The sequence below is a fragment of the Camarhynchus parvulus genome, chromosome 5 (assembly GCF_901933205.1).
Source record: "Camarhynchus parvulus chromosome 5, STF_HiC, whole genome shotgun sequence".
Taxonomy (NCBI): domain Eukaryota; kingdom Metazoa; phylum Chordata; class Aves; order Passeriformes; family Thraupidae; genus Camarhynchus; species Camarhynchus parvulus.
Genome location: NC_044575.1, coordinates 30,401,515 through 30,425,299, shown reverse-complemented (window position 1 = coordinate 30,425,299; position 23,785 = coordinate 30,401,515). Strand labels below are relative to the sequence as shown.

The window sequence follows — 23,785 nt, the reverse complement described above, 5'->3', positions numbered from 1 at the left end:
AGCCTGAGGCTTTGATTAGTCTTCAGTAGAAAAAAGAGGACAAGGCCCAGGGACATGAGCCTACAGCACTAGAGAGAAGTTGATAAAAATACACAGAATAAAGAGTGCTATTGTTGTATTAAGAATTTGTTGCTGAAGGCACAAATGCCTAGATATTCTGTCCCAGGTAATTATCTGCATAAAATCATTTGAATGATAACTCTGTTACCTGCTTATGGCATATACTTTCTTTATCCCATTCTTTCTCATCAGCAAACCGAAACTGTGTAAAGGAATCTCCTAAAGAAAAGAAACAAAAAATATATTTATTTTTAAAAAGAATAAAAATGTGGTTTTTTTCTGAAGTTCCCAATCCCAAAGAAGTAAATTCAAGAAATAAATCTCACCTCTTCAAAAATTTTCAGTTAATATTAATGCTGCTTGTATTCACAATATTAAACTTATTTGTGCCAAACTTCTATAGGTCTTTTAATCACTTATTGCAAAACAAGGGAACCGATACAAAACTGAATGATGAGGTGTTAGGTGCCATGCCAACATACAAGATTTTCATTCAAAGGTCCAATCTAGACAACATACTAGGAATACACACAGTATTCACGGTGTGAATGTCTTATGAACAGCTTTGAAAGTTCTGTAGATAGACTTTCTCTTACCAACATGGAAATATTTCTAAAAATGGATTACAAATATTCTTTTAAATCACTTTGTACAAGCTAAATAAAGACTTCCTGTTGTCTGGTAGCTATAGTCTCTCTCTTCCTACTACTCCCTCCTCCAGCACATCATCAGAAAAAGGCACTGAACCTCAAATTCCAATTCATATGCAAAAAGGACGGAATTAAAAGAAACCCTTAAATAGGATTAATTCAGTTAAGTACATAATTACAGAATCTTCTAACCTACAAAATTCCTTTAAGCCAGTAGAAACTTTTTCTTACTATCCTTTTGCCTGAAATCCAATATTTTTATTGCAGTCCTATGCTGTGTTACAGAAGACAGACACACAAATTTATTTACTGAAATAAACATACAAGAACTCCAATAACTCAAAAAAATAAGTAAGGTCTGTGACAGAGGAAACATGAAAGATTAGGGTTGCAAGAGAGGACTGAAAGGGGATCTCATCACTTTCTGTAGGCATCTGAAGGGAGGGTGTCAAGACACTCTCCTTGGTGGTGCAAGCAATAGGACAAGAGGCAATGGGTAGAAACTGATGCACAGGAAGTTACACCAAAACATGACAAAGAACTTCTTTTCTGTGAGCACTGGAACAGGTTGTCCAGGGAGGTTGTGGAGTCTCTCTCACTAGTGATATTCAAGAAACATTTGGACACAATGCTGTGCCATGTGCTCTAGGCCAGATGACCCACTGTGGTCCCTTCCAACCTGACCCATTCTGTGATCATCTGTAAATCACTGTGATTTATTTCAGCAGCTGGCTGAGAAGCTGGAGCTCTCTCTAAAAGAGAATGAATGCCCTAGAGGAAGTTTTCAATGGCTTTACCAACAATTGATCATCTAGCCTTCATTTGGCTCTTGACATCCTAACTGCCATTCATATCTTTGATGATTCCTGAATCATGCGCTTAATCCCACAGACAAAATCTGAACATATAATCTGCCTTCCCCAAAATGGCTTCTTTAACATTGTCTGCTTCTCCCAAAATGTAGGAGAGTGCAATCTTCCAGCAGTTTCACTTAATAGTGCAAGCATCAGCTGGCTTCTGTTATGCAAAAAAAAAAGGAATAAGCAGCAAAATGGCATAGCAACTGGCTATTTCTTTGTCAAATAATGAGAAACAACAGATCTAATCATCCTTTAGGTGGAATTTAAAAATTTTTAAATATCTAACATGCGCTTCTAGTTCAATGCACTTCAAGTATTGTGATTGGGTATGCAAATATTGTCATATACTAGTAACACTGAGTACCTGGTATGTCCACCATTATCATTTTCAGAACCATTACAGCAAGAAAGTTACCTTCTCAGCTGAATATTTGTATAAATATTTAAGGCCATTACCATGTCCAGCTTGAATATGTATCTCTTTGTTTTCAATTGCTTTATCTAACATGGCTCAGCAGCATTGTGGGGATATAGAACCTTGCCTGATCAGCTATGTTTTGGTTTACATTCAGCATCGCCAGAGATTACTGTTTTGAAAACAGTCCCTATCAAACAGTACAAGTGCCAGTAATTAAAAATAAGCACTGAAATTAACAATTAGGTATCTAACAAGGTGGTTAACTTTACAAATGTTCAGTTCATACAGTAAATACATCAGGTTCCATGCTTTTTCTAGAGATGCTCAGCAGTGTGGAAAAATAAGACCCTATGTCTTTGTGCATCTATCTGCACATGCAAACACTCAACTTGAGCACTCACAGCTGCCTCACTACTGACAAAAGCACCTCCCCCTTCATTGCACAAGAGGAAATAAATGCCTCTGTTTCAAAAAGAGTACTGTTAATATGTAATAACTAATTCTGAAAACTAAAGAAATAAAAATCCTGATTTTAAAATGGGTATGAAAACATGCAAATTAATGTTCTAACAGCTTGTATTTTAAAGGCTCTATTTAGTTACATTTGCAAAGAAGTCCTACCAAAACCAAAATGGTCCTCAAAGTCTTCCTACTACTAGAACAAATACTTTCTTCCAATATTCCCAAGACTGCTCTAGTTATTGCTCACACTGCATCAAGGAGGACATAGGTTTCTCTACTCTTATAAAATAATAAAATTAAACTAAAGGACTAGTTAAATACTTTCAGTATCTGAGAATGATCAGATGTAAACTAGCTAAATCAAACTACTTCATGTGGAAAATCCACTGGGGTCAAGAACTGGTTTATGACTGTCCACACTCACAGAGTTGGTTATCACAGATCCTCAGTTTGATATTGTATTGCTGAATTAAAGAGTATGACTTAAACTGCAGTTTAATAAGACTCCTAAAGTAGGCTAACAAAGCACGCCTTTCAAATGGAAAAGCATAACTACAATTCACAGTAGCATATTTAATGCAATTTATGCCAATGAGAATGTTAGTCTAACCAATTATCTTTTCACAAGTTCCTTTACCCTGAAAATAAACTCCTTTTATTCCATGAATAGTAATCAAACCACTTACAAGTAACTCTTGAGTTACTTTCAACATAAAAAACTCTTTTTCTTAAAAATAATTTTTATGTTACCTACAAATATCATTTGGCCTTCAAATACAGAGTAGCTGAAAATAATGCATTCAAGTAAACCTTACACATGGTCTTTGGTAACGGTCATGATAAGCACATATTAAACAATACTGTTTATTGTTTAAAATGTGAAATTATTATGAAAATGGCAGAACTAAACCAACCATGCTTTCCTACCACTCAAATATATCATAAAGCTAAATCAATTTATTTAAATAAAAGGTATCTTTCAGCTTTTCATTATCCCAATTATCTTTTCCTACAAGTATTCATGAATAGCAGAATCAAAACACATCCTACCTGCAATCTAAAATAAATATTTTCTCATTTGTGAAATTTAAAGACTAAAAATAGAAAAGAATGGAAGAAGACCAGTTTTCAGCAGGAAAAATTATATTAGTGGAATGATTTTGTTCATTTAAAACCTCTGTCAATCACATAAAACATTACTGAAGACAGAAGAAAAATACTCTGTAGTCTTAGAGATTAAATTGGAGGATGAGAATAGCAAGGAATTAACATGATCCTTCTAAGATTGCCATGGCTGTAAAGAAGTGCTGCAAGTTCAAATATTATACTCTAAATCCACTTTTTAATCATAATCTCTCTTTTAGCCCCCTTTGGCTACTGAAAGGTGCTATAAGGTTTCCCCAGAGTCTTTTCCTCAGGCTGAAATCACCCAACTCTTTCAGCTTATCTCCATAGAATACTGATAGCAAGGAGCCTGCACTGCAAACTATACAGGATATTTGTAACCAGATTCAAAAATAATAATATTCTACATTATTTCCTTGGCATAACTATGCAACACTACTAGTCACATTTTAAAATAAAAAAATCTGACCAAACAGCAGGATTATCTGACCAAGGCTAAATGATGCCTTCAAAATTTAAAATGTGTCACAGAGAAAGGAGTGAGAAGGATCTGTTGAAATCAGTGCTGCTTCTGGAACAGAGTGTCTGTTCAGGAAGAACAGAACTAATTTAACACATAAATGAACTGCAGCCTATTGAAATCAAAGACAGACACAAATTTTTTCAAATGAGAAGCAGGGTGAAGCCAACAAATAGCAAAATACACAATGATTCAAAAAGAAAAAATTCCAAAACCACACACAAAAAAATCCCCCAGGAAACAAATCTTCTTATTAAAAACTAAAGCAGAGGCTAACAAGAGTCAGGATCTGCGTGATCTAAGACAACTTCTTGAAAGAAGCAAAGAAAGAAGCAAAATATTATTTTTTTTATATTTTTTATATTTAAGAAGCGCATAAGCAGGATGTAGTTCATATAATTTACATGCACTTCCAAAAGCTCTCACCAACATCCCACTCCCTTTCCCACCCAAGACTTTAGAGCAGCAAAAAAGAAGAGGAGGCTTTGTATGAATAAATAATTATCTTAAAGTAGAAAGAAAAGAGTAAAATGCAAGTTTTCACATCAAAAGAAACAACCCGCGCGATTCTCTGGGGTTCTAGCTGTTTAATCTCTTCCCTCAATTAAAACAGAAGAGAAGAGGAGAAAATGAAGTCACAAAATTTGCTGATGATACCATGTGTTATTGCAGATGAAGGCAGGCTGTGAAGAATGACATAAAAACATAGGATTGAGAAAATAGATTTTAAAATGGCAAATGAAGCTCAATACTGAAAATGCAACAGGCAGTAATTCTCAAAGAAAGCTTAAAGCTAACCAACACCATTCCAAATGAAAATCAATGCTACACAGTGTTCAAAGCAGCAAACTCTGTGTAATTCTAAAAAAGGCAGGAGTGAACAGCAGACAGAACATCATTATACCACTACTATGTATTACCTCAAATACTGGGCAGAGTCTTGGTTTCCCAAGCCCAGTCTCAAAAAATGTAACAACATTAGAATAGGAATAGAACAGATTCTGGATCAGAAGCAATTTAGTGCCTTAAACCAAAGATGGGGAACCAAGGGAACATGAAAGAGATCTAAAACCAGGAAAGGCATAAAAACGGCAGATGGGGACTAACTGCTCATTGTCTCTTCTCACCTAGAGGCAGCAAATAAACCCAGCAGGTAACAGATGCAAAACAGATAAAATGTGGCAAATCTTTATAACCTGAAGCTGGGTTGTGGGATTCCATGACACCAGATAGTGCAGACGGCACAACATACAAGGAGGGATATAGGGTAACTATTTCTAAACACAAAGATTGCACATCTGGCTCCGATGTGTCTCTAAGACATAAACTATTGCAGGTCAAGCAAGTATGTGGGAAAGTAGCTTATAATATAGGACATTCAGGTGTCTTAGCTCAGGTGTCTCCAGGTGGACCTTAGGTCTTCTTCAGTAGAACCAACCCCAAACCAAAGCAAATAGCTAGGGTTTTTTTACCTTTAGATCTTTACTCGTCTCTTCACTGGCTAACTTTCTGCAAGAAAAATAAGGAGGAAAAGTAGGCAATTCAGAAATTTATTTTTAGTCTGTAGCTATGTTCTTTCAAGCCAGTGCAAATTTCCCTTTTGTATTTTTTCCACATTTCCTTATATTTATCACTATTTTTCATACGTAATTTTTAATTAATTATGTCATTACTATAGCTTTTGGAATGCTGCAAAAATGCAAAAAATTTAACTAAAATGCATTGAACAAAAAAAGTATATTCAAAATTTCTCTCAACTACAGCAGCCTGGTTATTCGTAAGCATCAATCTCATCTCCTACAGTATTCACTTTTTTTACTGAATAAACAATAAAATTATATTTAAGGTTAAAGTTACTGATTTCCCCATAGGTAAGCTTAAACTTTTCATTAAGTCTAAGCTAGTCACCTTAAATATTTACATTTTTCCTGGTGCTTTATGACATTTTCTAGTGTCATTTTTTTCAGGCCATTAATTTATAACATACTTAGTGAGTTTCAAATGTCACTGCAGTCAACTTGCAATATTAGACAAAGTATATAAATCCACTGGGCATACTGTTTTTTGAGCAGTATCATTCAAGTAGGCTGGAAAAAGAAAAGAAAAAGATTGCTGCATAACTTAAAAATGAAGCTTAATTACTGCACAATTACACAAGATCAGTGATATTTGTGATTCTTTCTAGGGGTAGGGACAGAAACTCCTTTGGGTAAAAGGGAGAGAAGTCATGTATTTTGATAAGACTAGATCCAACAGAGGAAAAAGTAGCTTAACAGAAGGGTTTGTGATCAGCACAGACTGACAGCTTAAGGGAACTAATGATCTGGCCCTTTGTGAAGACTGCCTTCTCCAACATCATATAAGCAACTAATGTCAGTCCAGCACACGTCCATATCAGGATGTAAAATTCAGCACTGGAAGAAAAGAAGAAATGGCAAGGTTCCCACTCACAAAGAAAGATTTGCATAACGTCAAACTGCAGAACTCAAAAGAGGAATCCATTTGCATTTGCTGGCACAAGGTGCTCTTATATTCTGGCTTGTGAGGAGAGACATCATGAAAAGAAAAGGATCCAAGAGGAATAACATTCAATCAGAATGAAAGACAGACCAAAAGATCCCTGGTTTACCCTGCCTGTTAACAGGAACCACTGTGTGGCAGCCACGGAGAATGGGCACTGAAGGATGAGAAGAGCAGAGGGATGCACTCCTATGCATTCTAGTAAGCAAATCTATTGCCTTGAGACCTTTGAGCAGACAGCACCTCTAAGCTCACACAACCACTTTAAAAGCAAAATGAGAGCTTGGATGAACAGTTTAGTTTTATACTGAACTGAGGTTAAAGCTGCAACAGCACCCTTCATTGATACTTTAGACTGTACAGCTTGCAAATAATTCATCATCGTATCCTTCTAAGATTTTACATTTTGAATAGCTAAAAAATATATCCCATAATGGGCAGCAAAACTTCTTCCCATGCTTTAGGGAGGTTTTCATTTTTTCTAAATTACACACGAAGACCAATTTTTGCAGTGTTTCCAAATCCAAAGTTTAAGTAAAATATGTGTTTCAAAACCACAATAAAACTACTACTGTTGTTTAGATACCTCATGTCATGCTAGATACAAGAAAGAATAACAGAAACTGCATGTCAATAGCTTTTGCTAAGATGCAGACTGACACTCATTGGCCTAGGTTCTTTACCTTGTCCTATTTAAGAAAGTTCCTCACAGTTATTCTTCATTAGGATTATTGTTCATTATACCTCCTGTGTGAACAGTGCCTACAAACACATTGCTGTATTGTATCCAGGCGGTGAGAACATCATTAGACCAGATTTATTCTTACACTTTTCCATCTAAGAGAACTTCATACCTAACTGTCATGCAGTTAGATATAAACTGCTCTTAGGTAGCTAAGATTAGGTGCATTGCATAAATTTACACTAGGATTACTACTGTTTTCTGTAAGCAGGCTGTCAGAATATTTGGTCTGAAAACTTTGAAATTCTATTACACAGTTTACTTGTCCAGAAAAGGCAGGAACATATAAAATAAGTCCCCTTTATTCCACATTGTACACCTCCACCCACAAAAAATCCATTTTTAGAAAAAGAATGCCCAAACTCCCACAACAGTAATCTTAGAGAAAACAAATGAACAAACTTAATAAATACTTTATTTTAACCAGCTTGGTAGTTTTTAATTGCAATAATAACCACTTACTGACACAATCAGAGAAAAAAAATCTCGTATCTGCAGTCCTTACATGCCACATGAACACTGGAAAACTTCTCCTTCGCTATCCCTATTCCCTTCAATTTTATATCAGACAAATCATAGAGGTTTACAATCCATTTGACAGTTGAACATTCAAACTTCCAGTTTAAGAATTTAAAGCCTTTCTCAATGTTGAAAGGTAAGTACACATGTAATTTGACACCCCTCACATTATTAGAACTTCAAAACAGAAAAAAAATCTGGATTCTTCTTAGTGCTACAGTTGATTCCTTATTCTTTGACAGAGCATTTACAACAAAGAATATAATAGTATGATTAATAAATATTCTTTATGATGCTGTTCTGACTATTTTTAATATCATCACATCCAAATTAGTACTATCATTCCCTAAAGCACAATTCACTATTCATGTAGGTGGTACATTATGCTCTGTCTATGGGACTATCTTTCAAAAGTATTCATAAATTATACACAAATGTGCAGGCCTAAAAATATTCAAGCAGTTTGATACAGTGAGTATGAGGCTTGGCTTTCTTGCATTTATGGGGGGTTCAGCAAGACATGAGAAGTCATAGTACTAACATGAGCTTGCCAGATTTGTTTTTTTTTTAATGAAATAAGAAAAGTAGCTTTAGAAAACAGGAGGATTTTCTTCTGAAATGTTAATAAAATTACAAGGATTACAATTAGCAAATAGCAAATATTGCAAAGCTCCAGTTCTATAAGAATGCAAGAGCCTGGAAAGCATTTGATTGTGTGCGCAAGTTACTCATATCCCTCCAAAGACAGTAGTGGATTAACTTACCAGAGAATTCTGAACACCAAATTAAAATGAACAGCAGATTAGTAAATCTTCACTTGTGGTGAAAAATACAAGGAAACACCATACTGGCTTTGCCTTATCAAAGACTTAGAAACCTAATACATTCTTGGTCCAAAACTTACAAAAGTGTGCTTTTTATGATTACCTACAGTGGAGTTTTCCCATTGCTACAGAGCAATAGTCAATGCAAAGTTTCAAAACCTGTATTAAAAGAAATTAAGAGTTCTTCTGCAAAGTGAAAATTAAAAAAAATTAATTACTTACTATTTACAATTCTTTGTGTCATGTTAAAAGGAAATTGTAGCCACATACAAGCTTCTGCTAACCTTTTGTATTAGGTACCTTGAGGGATTTTCTAACAAATTTATCATAAGTAAATAAAGATGGGTTAGCTCAACTGAAACCACCAGCACGCTTCATGCTAACCTCTTGTGCTTTTGTCTTGAACATTCTACGTTCTATAACTTACAATGTCCCTTAGCAACAAATCCTGTAGCCTTCTTATGCAAGTACTCCTTGTATGGAAGTGACAAGACCTTCAGCTCTCCCACAAATTAAGAAACAAGAATTGCTGGTGCAGAATGGAGAATTACAGTTTTCTGGATGACAAATACCATCTGGGCTATGTATTTACCACTGACACACAGTGTTTCGCTGGTCTGAAAAATGCAAAAGTATTGATTTTTATTTAATGAACTTCTGTATTCAAAGAGCCGAAAAATTAAAACGTGCACTTTAATGTTGATTTTGAAATATTAATTTGAAGATTTTATTTTCCATCACACTATTGACATACTATTAAATAATAACATAGCAATATCAAAATTCAAGTTTTAAGATATTGAAAACTGTGACATAACTGGTAATGTTGGCTAAACTGAAAAATCATCTGTATCCCAGCTATTTACTAGACATATTTGCTTTCTGTTTTTATTTTTAGTACTTTTTCTATTATCCAGTTCTATAGAGTTAAAAAAAATGGCTTGCACAACTTTGGCCCCCAAGGACATGACATCATGGTTTATTTTAATGTCATGCTAAGGCCTTCCCCACCTCATTCATCCACTATTCTGTTCTGTTCTAGCCCTGTTTATGGGATTTCTTTTCTCTTTTAACCTTGTTTAAATCTACTCTTCCAGATTTCTGATCATTACTGTGGTATTTTAAGTCCCTCTAGTCTACTTGAAACATAATAAGCAGGTGCTAATCAATGAATTTTTTACTTTAGCAGGAACTGATCTGTGAATCATGTAGAAAACTCTTTATTCTCTGCTCTGCCTTTTCAAATTGCATTGCTATTTCACTGTGCTCAGAAATATGCACGACATTTATCACACATTATTCTCAGTGTTTGATTTAATTCTGAATATGTACTCCAAAACAAAAGGTTACAACATTTTTCTTTTGTTTACAGGAGTTTCAGAATGCTTCCCTTTTTTCTTTTGTTTTCTTTTTTTCTTCCTTCCCCCCCTCCCTTTTTTTAATGTCTTCAGTCAGCCTGGCCTTATTGGGCACGTTAATTTTGCTCAGGTAGCAATCTGAGAGCAAGGATTAGCAGACAGAGAAAAGTTCTTAGAATAGGTCAAAGATATTTAGCAGCTACAAATCTTAATGATACACAAGCAAAAAGGAAAAATAATAGTGTTCACAGAATAAGAAAAAGCATCCACCAAGATACTGCTCTGGCCCGTGTGTTTTCCCACAGATGAAAAAACAACCCCTTTTCTCTAAGCATACATTCAGGATTTTATTACCTCTTATGCTTTTGGTCAGCACCTTTAAAATTAACATTTGTAAAATACCTTTGTTCATTTTGCTTTTAAGCTTTGGAGCCTAGAAAAGAATCAGATTCAATAAATTTTTTAGGATGACAAGAAGGTCACTCAGGCCTCTACTCGCAGCCTAAGATGTACAGCCTTCAACTCTCTTTAGATAGTCCAGAAGAAGTTTTTTCCACAGGCTTAGCACTTCTGAAGGTCAGCCCAAAAACGGGAACAATTTTCTTAACTGTGAAGGAATGTACTGGGAAAGGATGGAAGGGAAAAAACCTCTCTCCATTGTAACCAAGAAATCTATCTGGCTCTACAGTGTCAGTTCTTGTATTTGTCAAATACAGCCTGTTTACAGGCTTAAACAGTTCTTTCTAAAGCACCTTAGGATCTAAGATCATACAAATGCTAAGATCTAACAGCAGTATTTGTTGTCAGTCCTGCCACCACCAAAAACACGTGTTCCTGCTGAAGCCTGATGCTTCAGTTACCATTTCAAAATCACTTACAGGTTTTGGCTACTGCAGAAGAAAAGAAAGATAAAAGGTTTGAATGAACAACAGCCTAGTTAATTAACCACTCAGAGTCTAAAAATAAATCAATGGAGCTCAACTTTCAAACAGCTCTGCTCTACAACAATCCACAGCTCTCAAAGGGAGGAAGTAATTTTTGCTTGCCTTTTTCAAGTCACACATCTTGCCTTTGCTAAGTGCAAATACAAAATGCAGGTGTTCTACTAATGGTTCCAAATTTTTCAAACTTGAGTTTAAACAGCAAAGCTAGGCTTTTAATTCTTTCAGAAGTGAATAAATAAATTGATCACCACAATAAATAAACTTCAAACCACAAAATCTTCTGGAGTATTGCATTCCCATAGAATACCTTTCAATGTTCAAGGGACAGGATTCAAATTACTCAGAGGTACAAAATAATTGTCCAGTAATACCATGAAGAGATTTATAGGGGAAGCTGTTCCCTGATGTCTATTTTCCTTCCACAATGCATTTTTGTATGTGTTTTCAAAGACACAGAAGTGACAGTGAAATGAGTATTTCTTACACAAACTTCTACAGGTTCTTAAGTTTGAGAATACAACAGGAAACTGCAGTAAGGTGTCCGAGCCCTCTCAGGGGAGAGTACTTTGTCACACTGACTAGAAAATATTCAGAATAGCACAGAAATTCAATTCATTAACAAATAAGTGAGAATACGAAAACTAGAATAATACGTCAATCAAATGATACATACAAAAAATGAAACTTAAACTTAAGAAAAAAAAAGAAATTTCAAGGCTGAGTTTCAATTCAACTAAACACAGTTTTATCCATTCCTGATTTCTTTGCTCAGAGAACTCTGTATTCAGGATTTTTAGCCATTAGTCCTAGGTACCACCTCTCTTGGACCCTGAAAAAGGTGATAAAAGCAACATGAGACTGTGTAGTGTCACCACTGGATTCCACATCACACGGGGAAAAAAAAAAATCAACCAAAGATCTGCAAGTAAAAAACTAACGTCCATTCAGGTCAGTTTAACTAAATTGCAGTAATTAAATTTTATATTACATATGGGGATTTCAAGGGTTCTCTGAAAATCCATTTTAAAAATAAAATGCAAAGCTCATTTGCATTTTATTAATCTTTGGTTTTGAGGGGTGAGCTGTTCTAACCTGCTGGCTGCAGCTTCCTTACCTTACATCAAATCCATGATGAGTCAGTGAAGAAACTAGACTGCAAGGCTGGTTTTGATGGATGACTCAGAACTAAGAATTAGCAACCATTGGAGGGATAAGAGAAAAAACAGAATTTGGAAAGGTCACATATTTCTAGATATATTTGAAACTAAAACTTAACTCTTCCTATGCCCTCAAAGGTCATGGTGGGGAAATATTCTGGACTAATGTCAGGAGGAAGTACAGTACAATGGGCTGTAATACTATTGTACTTAGTGATCAATAGATCCTTGTGCTTTTAGAATTTTTTTTATTACACTGTATAGTAACACAACAGCCACAATTAGTAATTTACCAGTACCGCACCTAAAAAAAAAAAGGTAAGGAAAAGCAAACATACCAAAAAAGACCCCTAACTACTGAAAAGCCATGCATCTCTCTGGTTCTACAAAAATAATACAGGCTGAAAATTACTCTCATTTAAAATAGACTTTTGAATATTGAATATTTGATATTATCATCCTCACTTGAAATTATTAAGTTCAGAAGAACAAAAAACTGTTTGGCAACTGATCATCTCAGAAACAAGCTCTCTTTTTATGATTGTCAAAATGCACACTAGGAAACCGCACACTTTGGAAAATGCCACCTACTGAAATCATGAGCAATCTTTGTGTTTATCACGTCTGTGTTTCACTGAGAGACTTTCTAAGTAGGATAACAAAAATAAGATAGAAATCACTAGACTGGTGTAAAGTCAGACATATCCTCACTATTGGTTGAACCCGCAAATGGGAAAGCAACAGCCGCATCCATTGGCCTGAGCTGGAGAGACCCCAGGGCCTCTGGGCTGAGCAGAAGGAATTCCCAGGAGCTCTTGGAGGCAGTGGTTGCTTACAACACCCCAAAACAAATAATCAAGGAACTTGCTCTGAATTTTTTGTTCTGAATAAAAATGGCAAATCTGGTTTTAATTATCACAGAATATATGGAAGAAAATGAAAGTACAGTGCAATAGGTCAATTAGCACCAGCAATTGAATTCAGTAATACCAAGTTCAGTAATTGTGTGTTTAAGAAAGACTTTTTTGCTTCAGTGATATAAGGGAAGTATCTCTGATGAAAAGATGTAGAAGTGGACATGCTTACCAGATGATTGTCTTTAGGAAAGAGCCAGTTTCATGACTTGACTCTCATCATTTTGGTACAATGAGAAATGTTATATCTGTACAATACTGCTGTAAATGAACATGAAAATGTGAATGTCAGCTGGAGAGAAGTATACATACATGCTAGGTACACACACGCTAGTTCACTGACTACATAGAGAAAGCATAATCCTATGTACTTGATAATGTCAAGTACAAAGAGAAATGTGACCCTGATTACATTATTATTTAAATCTTTTAATCTGAATGTGTCTTCTTGTATGATTTTTCTACAATTAGAGAATTTGAATTTAGTAGGTGTAGTAAAATGTTTCTCACTCAGATTGAGTAAGATTTTATTGGTGATAGTATATCAAATTGCTTCCTTGAGCTTCTGTTATCAGGCATGTCCTGAGAATCAAGCATATAGCTTGTACATGTTTCAAATAACTTGGAAAGACAAAATTGCCAGGCCAACTTTAATTTATAAGTAATTTTATAGTTCAGGGTAGAAAAGCATGTATCATCTGATTTGATCATAAAAACATGACTCCATACTAAGCTTATCTTCCAAAATTCTGGAAAGTGTTGCTCTCTCAAAAAGCCCCCTATGCAGTTTCTCTACAACGCATGTATCCAGCCTGTAGATTCATTTTGCTTCTTCCATGTCTATAAATAAATAATGAAAAAAGCTATTGCATGAGGTGCTACATGTCTGTAAGAGGTCACATGCCCTTAAAGGTGGCCAAGTTCATACTGGAAACTGCAAACCTGATTTCACAGTGCAGTCTGGCATCCATTAACAGTGCATTTATTCATGCTTCTGTGAGCCCAGAACCGTGGCCATAAATTTTACAGGGCAGATATAGTCAAAAGGTCTGTGTAAGAGGCCACCCAAAGGAAAAACAAACGAAGTCCTCTTTATCTACATAGTATTTTCAAGCTACCTTTGCTACCTTTGAGATTCTTATACCAGATTAATGACTGCATACAGCAGTCTGTGAGTTTGCTCACAGGAAGTGTCTTTCATAAGCCAGACATCTTCATATATGAACAACTGCACAGCCTGGCAGAACACACACGGGCCACATTTTCCTCAATGCTCTCACAGCTACTGAAAGGTAAAAGCAGGACCCTCTACAGCTGCTTAATGTATTGTAACATAGCCCAAGTGAAGATCTCAAAAGCTTTTTGCTGGCTAGAGCAGCACTTACCTCTTGTATTGCTTTTAATCTGATAATGGAAATAAAACAGTGACCAATGTGAATACAACACAGCAGATGAAATCATTCCCTTAGTTGTATTCACCTCCTTTCTTTGAAAGCAGGAAGTAGCAGTCTCCTCATCTGAGATAAGAAGATACAAATCCCATGCCTGCTGCAATCATAAGGGCTTATTTTCTCTTTGAATAACTTTTCAATGAGACACATTCATGAGATTAGGGAAAGAACAGCTGGAAATAGTATGTGCATTTTGTGGCTTGTTTACTCCTTTGATCTTCATTGGGGTTCTCTATGAGTAACAGAGGCCACTTTTCTTATGAGTAAAGGATTATGAAGAGCAGCTAAAGATCAAACTTACAGTCCAAAAGTGTGTTACTTGCAGAACACTGCATCAGCTGACCTTCCTAGGACTATTTGTAGGTTTTAAACACATAGAGAATGCAGCCACAAAAATCTGATAATGAATGTTCCTGTATTAAAGGTTCATCAGACAATTGTACACTGATAAATTTTATAATTGCTTCTCTAGACAGGTATTTTAACACTTTGTAGTTACAGGAAAGCAAGAAATACCACTGTTTTGTGCAACAAAATCAATTATTAAGACTTAAATAAAAGTAGCTAATGTTTTGTTCTATTATCAGCCCAAATAAGACTGACACATGTATAGATGTTTTACATTCCCAGAAATAGAAAGAACAATGGGTTATGTAAAAACTCTCAATGTATTTTTCATTCTATCAGTCAGTGAATGCAATATTAGTGCCTAGTGTTTTACTGAAAAAAGCAATAGTAGTGACTTTTACTGAAAAAATACGTCACATTGTTAAACAGAACTCATTGAAATCTGAAGTTTTAACAGCATCTATTTCTATTTCTGAATCATATGACATCTAAGTATAAGCTGTAATTTTCATTTAAAACCTAGGCATAACAGAGAACTAGTGTATCTGTTAAAATGGAGTTTTGATCCCAGGGTACTAAGTCCTTGGAGAGGAACATGAAAAATGGATGAGGGATCTGAGAATTTAGTTCACATACTTTTATCACTGAAGTGACAGTCAAAGATTAATTTTGAGAACAGAAATATGAACTTCATGGTCTCAGATTATGACAACCAGCCTTGTTGATGACACTTGATTTCTTCTCCCTGTGGGTCATTACAGCTTAGTTCCTAAGGTTAGATCCTCTAAGCAGCTAAAAAGGTCTTTTTTATGAATTGAAAACTTTACAGGATATTCTAGTTATTACATATAGGATATTGAAAATCATCTACGACAAAAAGTAAATACAATTTTTTTAAGCCTGAAGAAAAAAAATTGCTGTTATCTGTGCTTTTTCATTTAAAATACTTTGTACCTAAATCTACTATCAATAAGGGCTCATTACTCTACTTGGCAATATGTTTCTTCTGTGCATTTTTCTGCTGTAACCTACAACAATCACTGGCAGATATTATTAAAAAACAAAAATATATAACTAATACAAAAGATCTATGAAGTACTGACAAAGCAAAAAGTGACAATTTAAGGACAGGAGTAAAACTACCAATTATCGATTAGATTTCTGTAATTTGTTCCACCTATTTTTGCAAGTGCATATTTTGTAATACTTGATTCAAATTAATATAAAAATGAGAATTGTTACTAACAATGTTTTGGTCTCTTGAAATACCTACTTAGCTGCAGTAATATAATGGAAGTTTCAATAAAGGTTAAAAAATACAACTTGTACCTGACAGTCAAACACACATAAAACAGAAACACAGAAGAAAATCTGGAATGAAAATAACATTCCAAATAAACACAGTACTTGAAAGTGAAAACAGAAAAGTTTAACAAATTGCAATTAAGAAACAATATCAAAACATTTTTTAAAAATCTTTTTTTAAAATGAGTAAGATGGTTCTCCAAGACAGCTGCATTTGGAAGTGCACAAAAATGTACAAGGATCTACTTCAACTAAAACATCGTTCAATCAGTCCAGAAGTTTTATTTCCACAATTAAATAAATGCCCAAACATTGTTCTCTGACCAATCTCCATCCTTCAGCTCCATTACGTTTAGATAGTGCTCTTAGGCAGATAAAAAGGAAAGAACATTTTGTTTAGCAAAATAAGAAGGTAGCAATCAGACAATACAAAATATTTAGGCAATTTTTACTTCTGGCTACCGGCAAAAATTAGACCACTTTCTTTTAGGAAGTACATAGTTTTATCTATGATCCTACACTTCTATTCTAAAAAATGCTGGTTAACTTCCCATATCATTAATATTTACTGTGAGAAGTTTATGGCAAAAGGATTTTTATATTAATCTGTGCTGTCTTCCTTAATACCCAGCATAAGGGTGTAAATGGCAGTGCTCAGCATATCATGGCTGCCATACAGGCGGTACTTGTAAGCACCAAGCTCCTGGCACAGAACTGGCTGCTCAATCACGGCGTTAGGATGTGTGTCCCGCTCCTCCCTGCTTCCCTCCCCACCCCACACCTCGGGCTGCCTCTGAGGGCTCTCCCACTCACGCCTCCTCTTGCTCAGGTCCCAGATGTACAGCTGCAAATCCTCCTTCATGCTGGATCCTTACTGAGCTGACTCACTCTGATAAACCACCAGAAAAGCATTGCTTTTTTGTTTGTCAATTAAATTTTCTGCCATTTTAGCAAGCAGATTCCAAGAAGCATGAGAGCTGGCACAGCAGGGAAAAAACTGGATAAATGCTGTCAGAAGCAGTGAAGAGAAATGATAAACTAGAATAAAGCAGAACACCAGCTCCATTCAAGAGCAGACTCTTACACAAGGTCCTACAATTGAGTGTCTAAAACTGAAGAAACAAAATTGCAACAAGCTCAATTACTTAGAAATGAATGTCTGAAAAGAGTATTAATTGCTAATATTTAAGAACCCATTTGCTTTAAAACTAAGCATATTATTTAGATGGCAATATTTTCCTAAGAAAGCATATAGAATATTTACAAAGCTCAAGCTGTAACATCAAAGCACAAGTAAAGAAATCGTCTTGCAGGTCTCCTGCATGTGATGAGGTCAGCAAAACACAAGAGCAGCACTACTGGCAATCACTTCTCTCTTTCTGGAACTTTTTCCTCAGTGTGAGAGAAAAACCATTAACCCATGAATAGTCAGTGAAATAGATATAAATATTTCAGAATATATTTTTCTGACAAAATTGGGTCAGAGGAACCATGGACTGGAATTTCAACATGTTGATCTGTGTTCAAGGATGAATGCGAGGAAAAAGGAATTAAAAAATATTGCAAGGAGAGTACTGTTACAAAAAGGCTTTAACAACAATAACTACTGATTTTAAAGAAAATGCACCATTTCCATTAGCTAAGCATTAAGCAAACCATTTTTACTATATTCAAACAGTAAATAACGATTTTTCCCTATGTAATTTCCCTATGAACAAAAATATCCAATGGGTGACCACATTCATTTTAAACATATTAAATACAATTAATATGTTTAAAATTAAACATATTTTAGAGCTAGAAAAAGCTAGAAAAATCTAGCTTAGTAATTTTAACCAAAACAACTCATCTGACTGTAGTTACAGAAATGTGATATGAATTCTGCCGATGACATATATTTTGTTTAAAAGACACTCATGGCTTTTAGAATGAAAATGTAGCATGTCTTTACCACAGAACTCTTGGGAAAAGTCCTCCTGGGTAGAGCCACTGAATTTCTTTACAAATCTGGATTGCATACTCATGATTCTTACAAAGACATAGATACATAGCTGTGGTATCAGTCTGGTATTAGAGAGATCTACTCTGTAGAAAGATGAAATACCCAAACCTCTCTTGGTCTCCCTAATGCTAATCTTCAATTTAAAGAAAAAAAATCTTTCTCATCCATGAAAAAAATGCATTTGCATGTAAGTGCTTTTCTGGAAAATTTCAGATAAATGCACATAAAACTCATTTTCAGCATATACACAAATGATACAGAAATGAAGCTAATGTCTGGAAGCTAATGTCTGTAATTTGTTTTGCTTGTTAATTCTCTATTCCGCAAAAACTGTTTTTCCCTTTTCAATTCAACTTGTCTCTCAACAGCTTTCCTGCCCCACAAGACATTTTCTAACTTGAGAAAACATTAACTCCTATCAAAAATCAATATTGTTGCAGCATTCCTTAGCTTTTCACTTCAAAATATAGTAAAGGTCATATCAAAATTACTGGAACTTTAAATTATTTTTAAAATGATACATCTGAAGAAGCTGAACTTCCTGTCTGTGTATGAGAGAACAACTGCATAACTAACAGAAGTTGCATACCTACAGATATGTCACATAAAAAATTAAAACACAGCACAAATTTCCTGACATATGTAAACACATCAAACCTGTTGAAATCAGTACATCCTGAAACCTAAAAGGAAGTACATCAATTTTAGGAACAGCATGCCTACATCATCTTTTCTCACAAATAGTTTCTATTTGTTAAACTAAACACACTGGAAAGAAAAACTTAGTACCTTTTCAAACAATTTAACTAAGTTTTCATCCAAAGTTTGCTGTGAAGAACTCTCTGTGAATAGGGGAATATTTCTAAAACAAAGTCTGTATTAACCAAATGATCATAGTATGAACCAAATCACAGTAATTTGGAATGACTGTGAGGTTCTCTTCAATACTTCATTTCTTTACTCAAACTAAAACACCAGCAAATATGCATCCAGAGGACAAAAATCAGACAGCTCAGAGACCCTTTTCTATACATATCTGAAGTAAGCATTGTGTGATCATACAAACCCTGTCCACAGAATGAAAAAGCTGGTTTATCCTGTAAACCAAAACCATATACGTAAAACTTATGACCAAACTACCATTTAATTTGGCTTTTGTTAAAGTAACTTTTATTTCCTCTGATTTAAGCCCTAGATTAAAATAAACAACCAAGATTCAATATTTATAATCAAAATTAAGGTGAAGCAGTGCACTGACAAAAATATAATAGCGAAGCAATAACAACACTTAGACTCATCCTGGGGCTCCACATACTTTATTTGCTCACATGGCTTATGGAGTGCAACTGGCCATACTTGGACCTCTTGGAATATGGGTAACAACACATGCCCAGGTGTCACCATTTCTAACACCTGTCTTTTGTTCATTTTGCTTTATTGAGATCTCTGCAGTTTATGTTTCCTACTTTTCACAACTAAGGAAGTACAGTGCCCTAGTACTTCACAAGAAGCATTGCTTGTGAAGTTGCAAGACTGAGACTCCTGAAAGTACTCAGCATTATTTTTATGAACACTTCATAGAAAAAGTACTTCCACTTTAAAATCTTATGGGTTAAATTTAAGATTTAAATTGATATCCAGAAATAAGATGAAAGCTTAGATACTTTGAGAAATACAAGGTGAATAACTTTTGTATCAAGAGAAACCATGGCACTTCATATAATTTAGTGAAGTACAGTGTCTTCCTAGTCCATTAAATTTCAGCAGCCTTTTAATAATTGAACATTTTTCTAAATAGCATGTAGCTGAATGATTAAAAAAGGTCTTTCATTTTAATAAGAAATTAATCTCTTTTTTTAATGAGGGTTAACCAGGCTGTTTTTTTAGTGCCAAGGAGGCTCATGGAAGAAGGCAATTATTAAACAGCTCTAAATATCTATATGTAGGCTGGCACAAACACTTATTCTAAAATGATGACATAGTCTCAAAACATTTTATCCTGAAGTATTCCACTTCTATAGTGGAATATAGTACAAATCTAGATCTGGAAAATCCTGATTAAAATACTATGGGTTTTATCAGCTAAGTTAAATTTTATAATAGCATCTATGTTGCTGCAGAAGTGACATGGCTATGCATGGATAAAGCTATTTATAACTCAGAAGTCCTGTTAAGTGCTTGTGCTGTCACACAGCAGTCTTACCCTAATACTTAAAAAGCCCCCCTAATTAAGTCTATGTTACAAGGCCTCCTAGTTCTTCAAATACCAGAAGCTTTATAAAATATTTGCTAAGGACGGCAATCTTTCTGTATTGTATCCCTTTTTTAGTGTGTTTCATGTCTAAAGGTCCACTGGCCTCACTGACCACAATCAGGACTTCAAGGACATCCTTTCAATAACTGAACAGGTGTTCACTGACTGAATGACATCCAAAACAAAACCCCCAGAGAGACTGAGTCTCTCTCCTCAAATGAATCAATCCCAACTGGCTATACAGCACTAGTTTAATCTTAAATTCTAATTCATACAAAATAAAGGGTAGAGGTGAGCAATCATCTCTGAGTCAAATTTATCCAAAAAAAAAGCAAAACAAGGATGTAAAGTTCATCTCCTCTAATAAAGGATAGATACTACAAACTTGTTTCATTAATAAAGAAGAGTGAAATTGTGCTGCTCACTTCTAAGTAAACCTTGTATTTCAGCTTTTGAGATTTTTCTCTCTTTATAAATCCTAGACAGCACATTTTACTTTTGCTACAGTAACGTGAATTTCTTGAGTGATTCCCTGTTGTACTAACTGCATTATCAAACACAAATTACCAAGACTGTACTCTGCCATGAATTACTCTCTTCAGCTTCAACCACAGGAATAATTCTGTCATTTCCTCTACACTGACATTTGTGCATTCCTTTGTCTCCCAAAGAAATGTAGCTTACACTCACTCCATGCATCAATATATCCATAAATACATCGACATTAAAATAAAAAACATCCACAATTACCTATATCTGTATTGAAAAGCCCTCAATCAGAACCTGAGCTGGACAACCATTATCAGAAGGAACCAAGTGCTTCTGTTTTCCCGAATGATGTAACAGCTAAATAAGGAGAACAGTTAGCTATCAAATTATAATTGATCACACAAAAATGTAACAATAAGCCTACCAGATGATGCATTTTAAAAACATTTTGAAATATATTTATTTACTTACAAGACTAATTCTTAATGAAATATGGTTTATGAGATATACCATTTGTCTATCTACACATAATTTTTGAACTATGTAACAAATTCTAGTTTAGTGTAACAGCAGGTGAAGCTTTTGAACATAAAAGGTCCACATTTTGTGACCCAAACTCACCAGGTACAGGTGAGCCCTTGAAGGTGTTTATCAAAGGAATAAATTGAAACTCATCCCCTTATTCATTCAAAAAATGCAGCAACCAGCAGAGCAATTAGCAAATCTGTAAGTATAAACCAGTAATAACATAGAGTGACAACTGTCCAGAGACATTTACATGTAAACCACCTGTAAAGAAAACAAACTTAGTAGTTTCCTTGCCCATAGGAAAATCTATTTTTAAGAAGAACTTTCAGAAAAGTTTTGTTTTGTTTGTATTATGTCATAGAATTATTAAAAAAATTTGCTGTCACTGCCAAATCTAGGACTGACTACAGAATCTTACCCTGATTCATGTTAATAACTTTCCAAATTGGAATCATTAAGATATGAAAGACCGAATGCTATACAGCCTTCACCAAATTTTAATTTAAATCACGGGGAAACAACACATTAATTCCCATTTACTTTCTACTTTAGTTTTTACACATTGTGTTTCCTAGTTACAAGCTGAGGTTGGTAGGAAATTTAGTGTATTACATTTCTGAATGCTTGGTTTATAAGGTCTTCAGAAAAAGGAATTTACCTTACAATGAATCCTACTGGGAAGAATACGGATGCTTTTATAAAATAAATAATGAATAAAATATGGTGAGGAGAGGTAGAAAATGTGCCATACCTGACTGATTTACAGTTCATACCTGACTGGCTAATGACTCTCTTTTACCTGTTTCAGATGCTTTTACTATCAAGGCTTTTTGACATACATAATCTATTCCTCAACATCCAAATGAAGAAACAGAGTATCAGGGAAAAAGACAGAGGATGGAAACAAGATAAAAGGCAACCTCAGAAAAACTCACACTTCCATTAATTATGCACAAGTACTTAGATGAGAGAGCAGAAAACAGTACAAGGAATTTAAAACTATACTAATAAATCAAGGGAAACAAACAGGCTTTTTGGTGGATTCAGTGGAATTTTACCCTTACAGTGGCCTTACAGAAATCAAAGAGATGCTTACAAAACAGGGCATAACTTACTGTGAATGAAGGTGGCAGAATCTATCCTTTAATGATATTTAAAGGATTATTTGTACTACTGCATCTAGTAAACTAGTTTGTAAAATCTATTATATAAACAAATTAGTGACATGAATTTTTTTCTTCAGCTTGTAAAAGGGACGGAGGAAAGAGCAATGATTCTTTCTGCTATTACCATCATTAACATTGAAGTTAATGGCTGGAGAAGGGAGCGTTTAAGCTTAAATCTCGCTACCTTAGTTTTTAAAATGAGCCTCTGATATATAGATGATGTTAGCAGTAAAAAATTAAATCTATTATCAGTGAATTTCACTGATGCTCAGTTAAGACACATACAAAATACCAAGTTTGGGTAATACAAATTCACCAGGAAACATTTTAAAAATAACATATTAGCACAGACAAGGCTTTTCCTATCTATGTCTTTAGAACACAGTCACTCATAAATATGATCAGCCATGCAAATGTGTTCAAAAACCTCAAGATAAAGCTAGCATTAAAAATTAATATCAAAACTACAACATGAATTTCCTATTTCTCCAATTCCCTTAAGATCAAAATTTCAGTCAAGTGTTTACCTGAACACAAATGAGAATACTGAAACTAAACTGAGGAACTGGAGGAAAGAAAGACACCTTTAAGTTCATATCTGCCTCTCCCCTGCCTTCAGGCTAACTGCTCTTCACTCTGCTGACTTGGCATTTTTTTAAGCCACATTCTGCCTTTCATTGAAAGGCAGAAAACCACTGGAGACAGCATTTTGGGACCTCTAAGAACTACACAGTAAGGAACTAAATAAAAGCTCAATTCAACCAAGCTATTATTTCTAAGGGATTTCTATCTTATTGCTTTTATTTCATCTTAAGCTACTATTTCTGAGGGGTTTTTATCTTATTGCTTTTATTAAATAGGGTTAATATTTTATTCTTTTAGAAAACATGCATCATTTTCTTAAGCAAAACCCCCTCAAAATTTAATATTATAATAATAGTATATTGATATATAATTAGTAGTAAGCAATCATTTTTTTGTAATTGAAGAAACAACAGCAATTAAAGAACAGCAGATGTCAATACTTGCATAGATAGCCATAAAGCTCCAAATCAATACCTGCTTCCAGTTCCGTTAATGAAGACACACTCATTCCCTAATGGCTACTTAAAGTGATTCAAGAGGAAATACTTGCAATTTTTGTAGAGAGTTTACACTATTTGACTTTT

General features: G+C 34.7%; 1 protein-coding gene across 1 annotated transcript in view; it reads right to left on the bottom strand.

Annotated features, from left to right (window-relative positions):
• Window positions 1-23,785, bottom strand: part of AVEN (apoptosis and caspase activation inhibitor) — an 88,519-nt gene that overhangs the window by 9,971 nt on the left and 54,763 nt on the right. Inside the window, exon 3 of the mRNA XM_030950039.1 lies at window positions 209-279. Coding sequence (XP_030805899.1) covers window positions 209-279 — 71 coding nt within the window. The remainder of the gene's footprint in view (window positions 1-208; window positions 280-23,785) is intronic.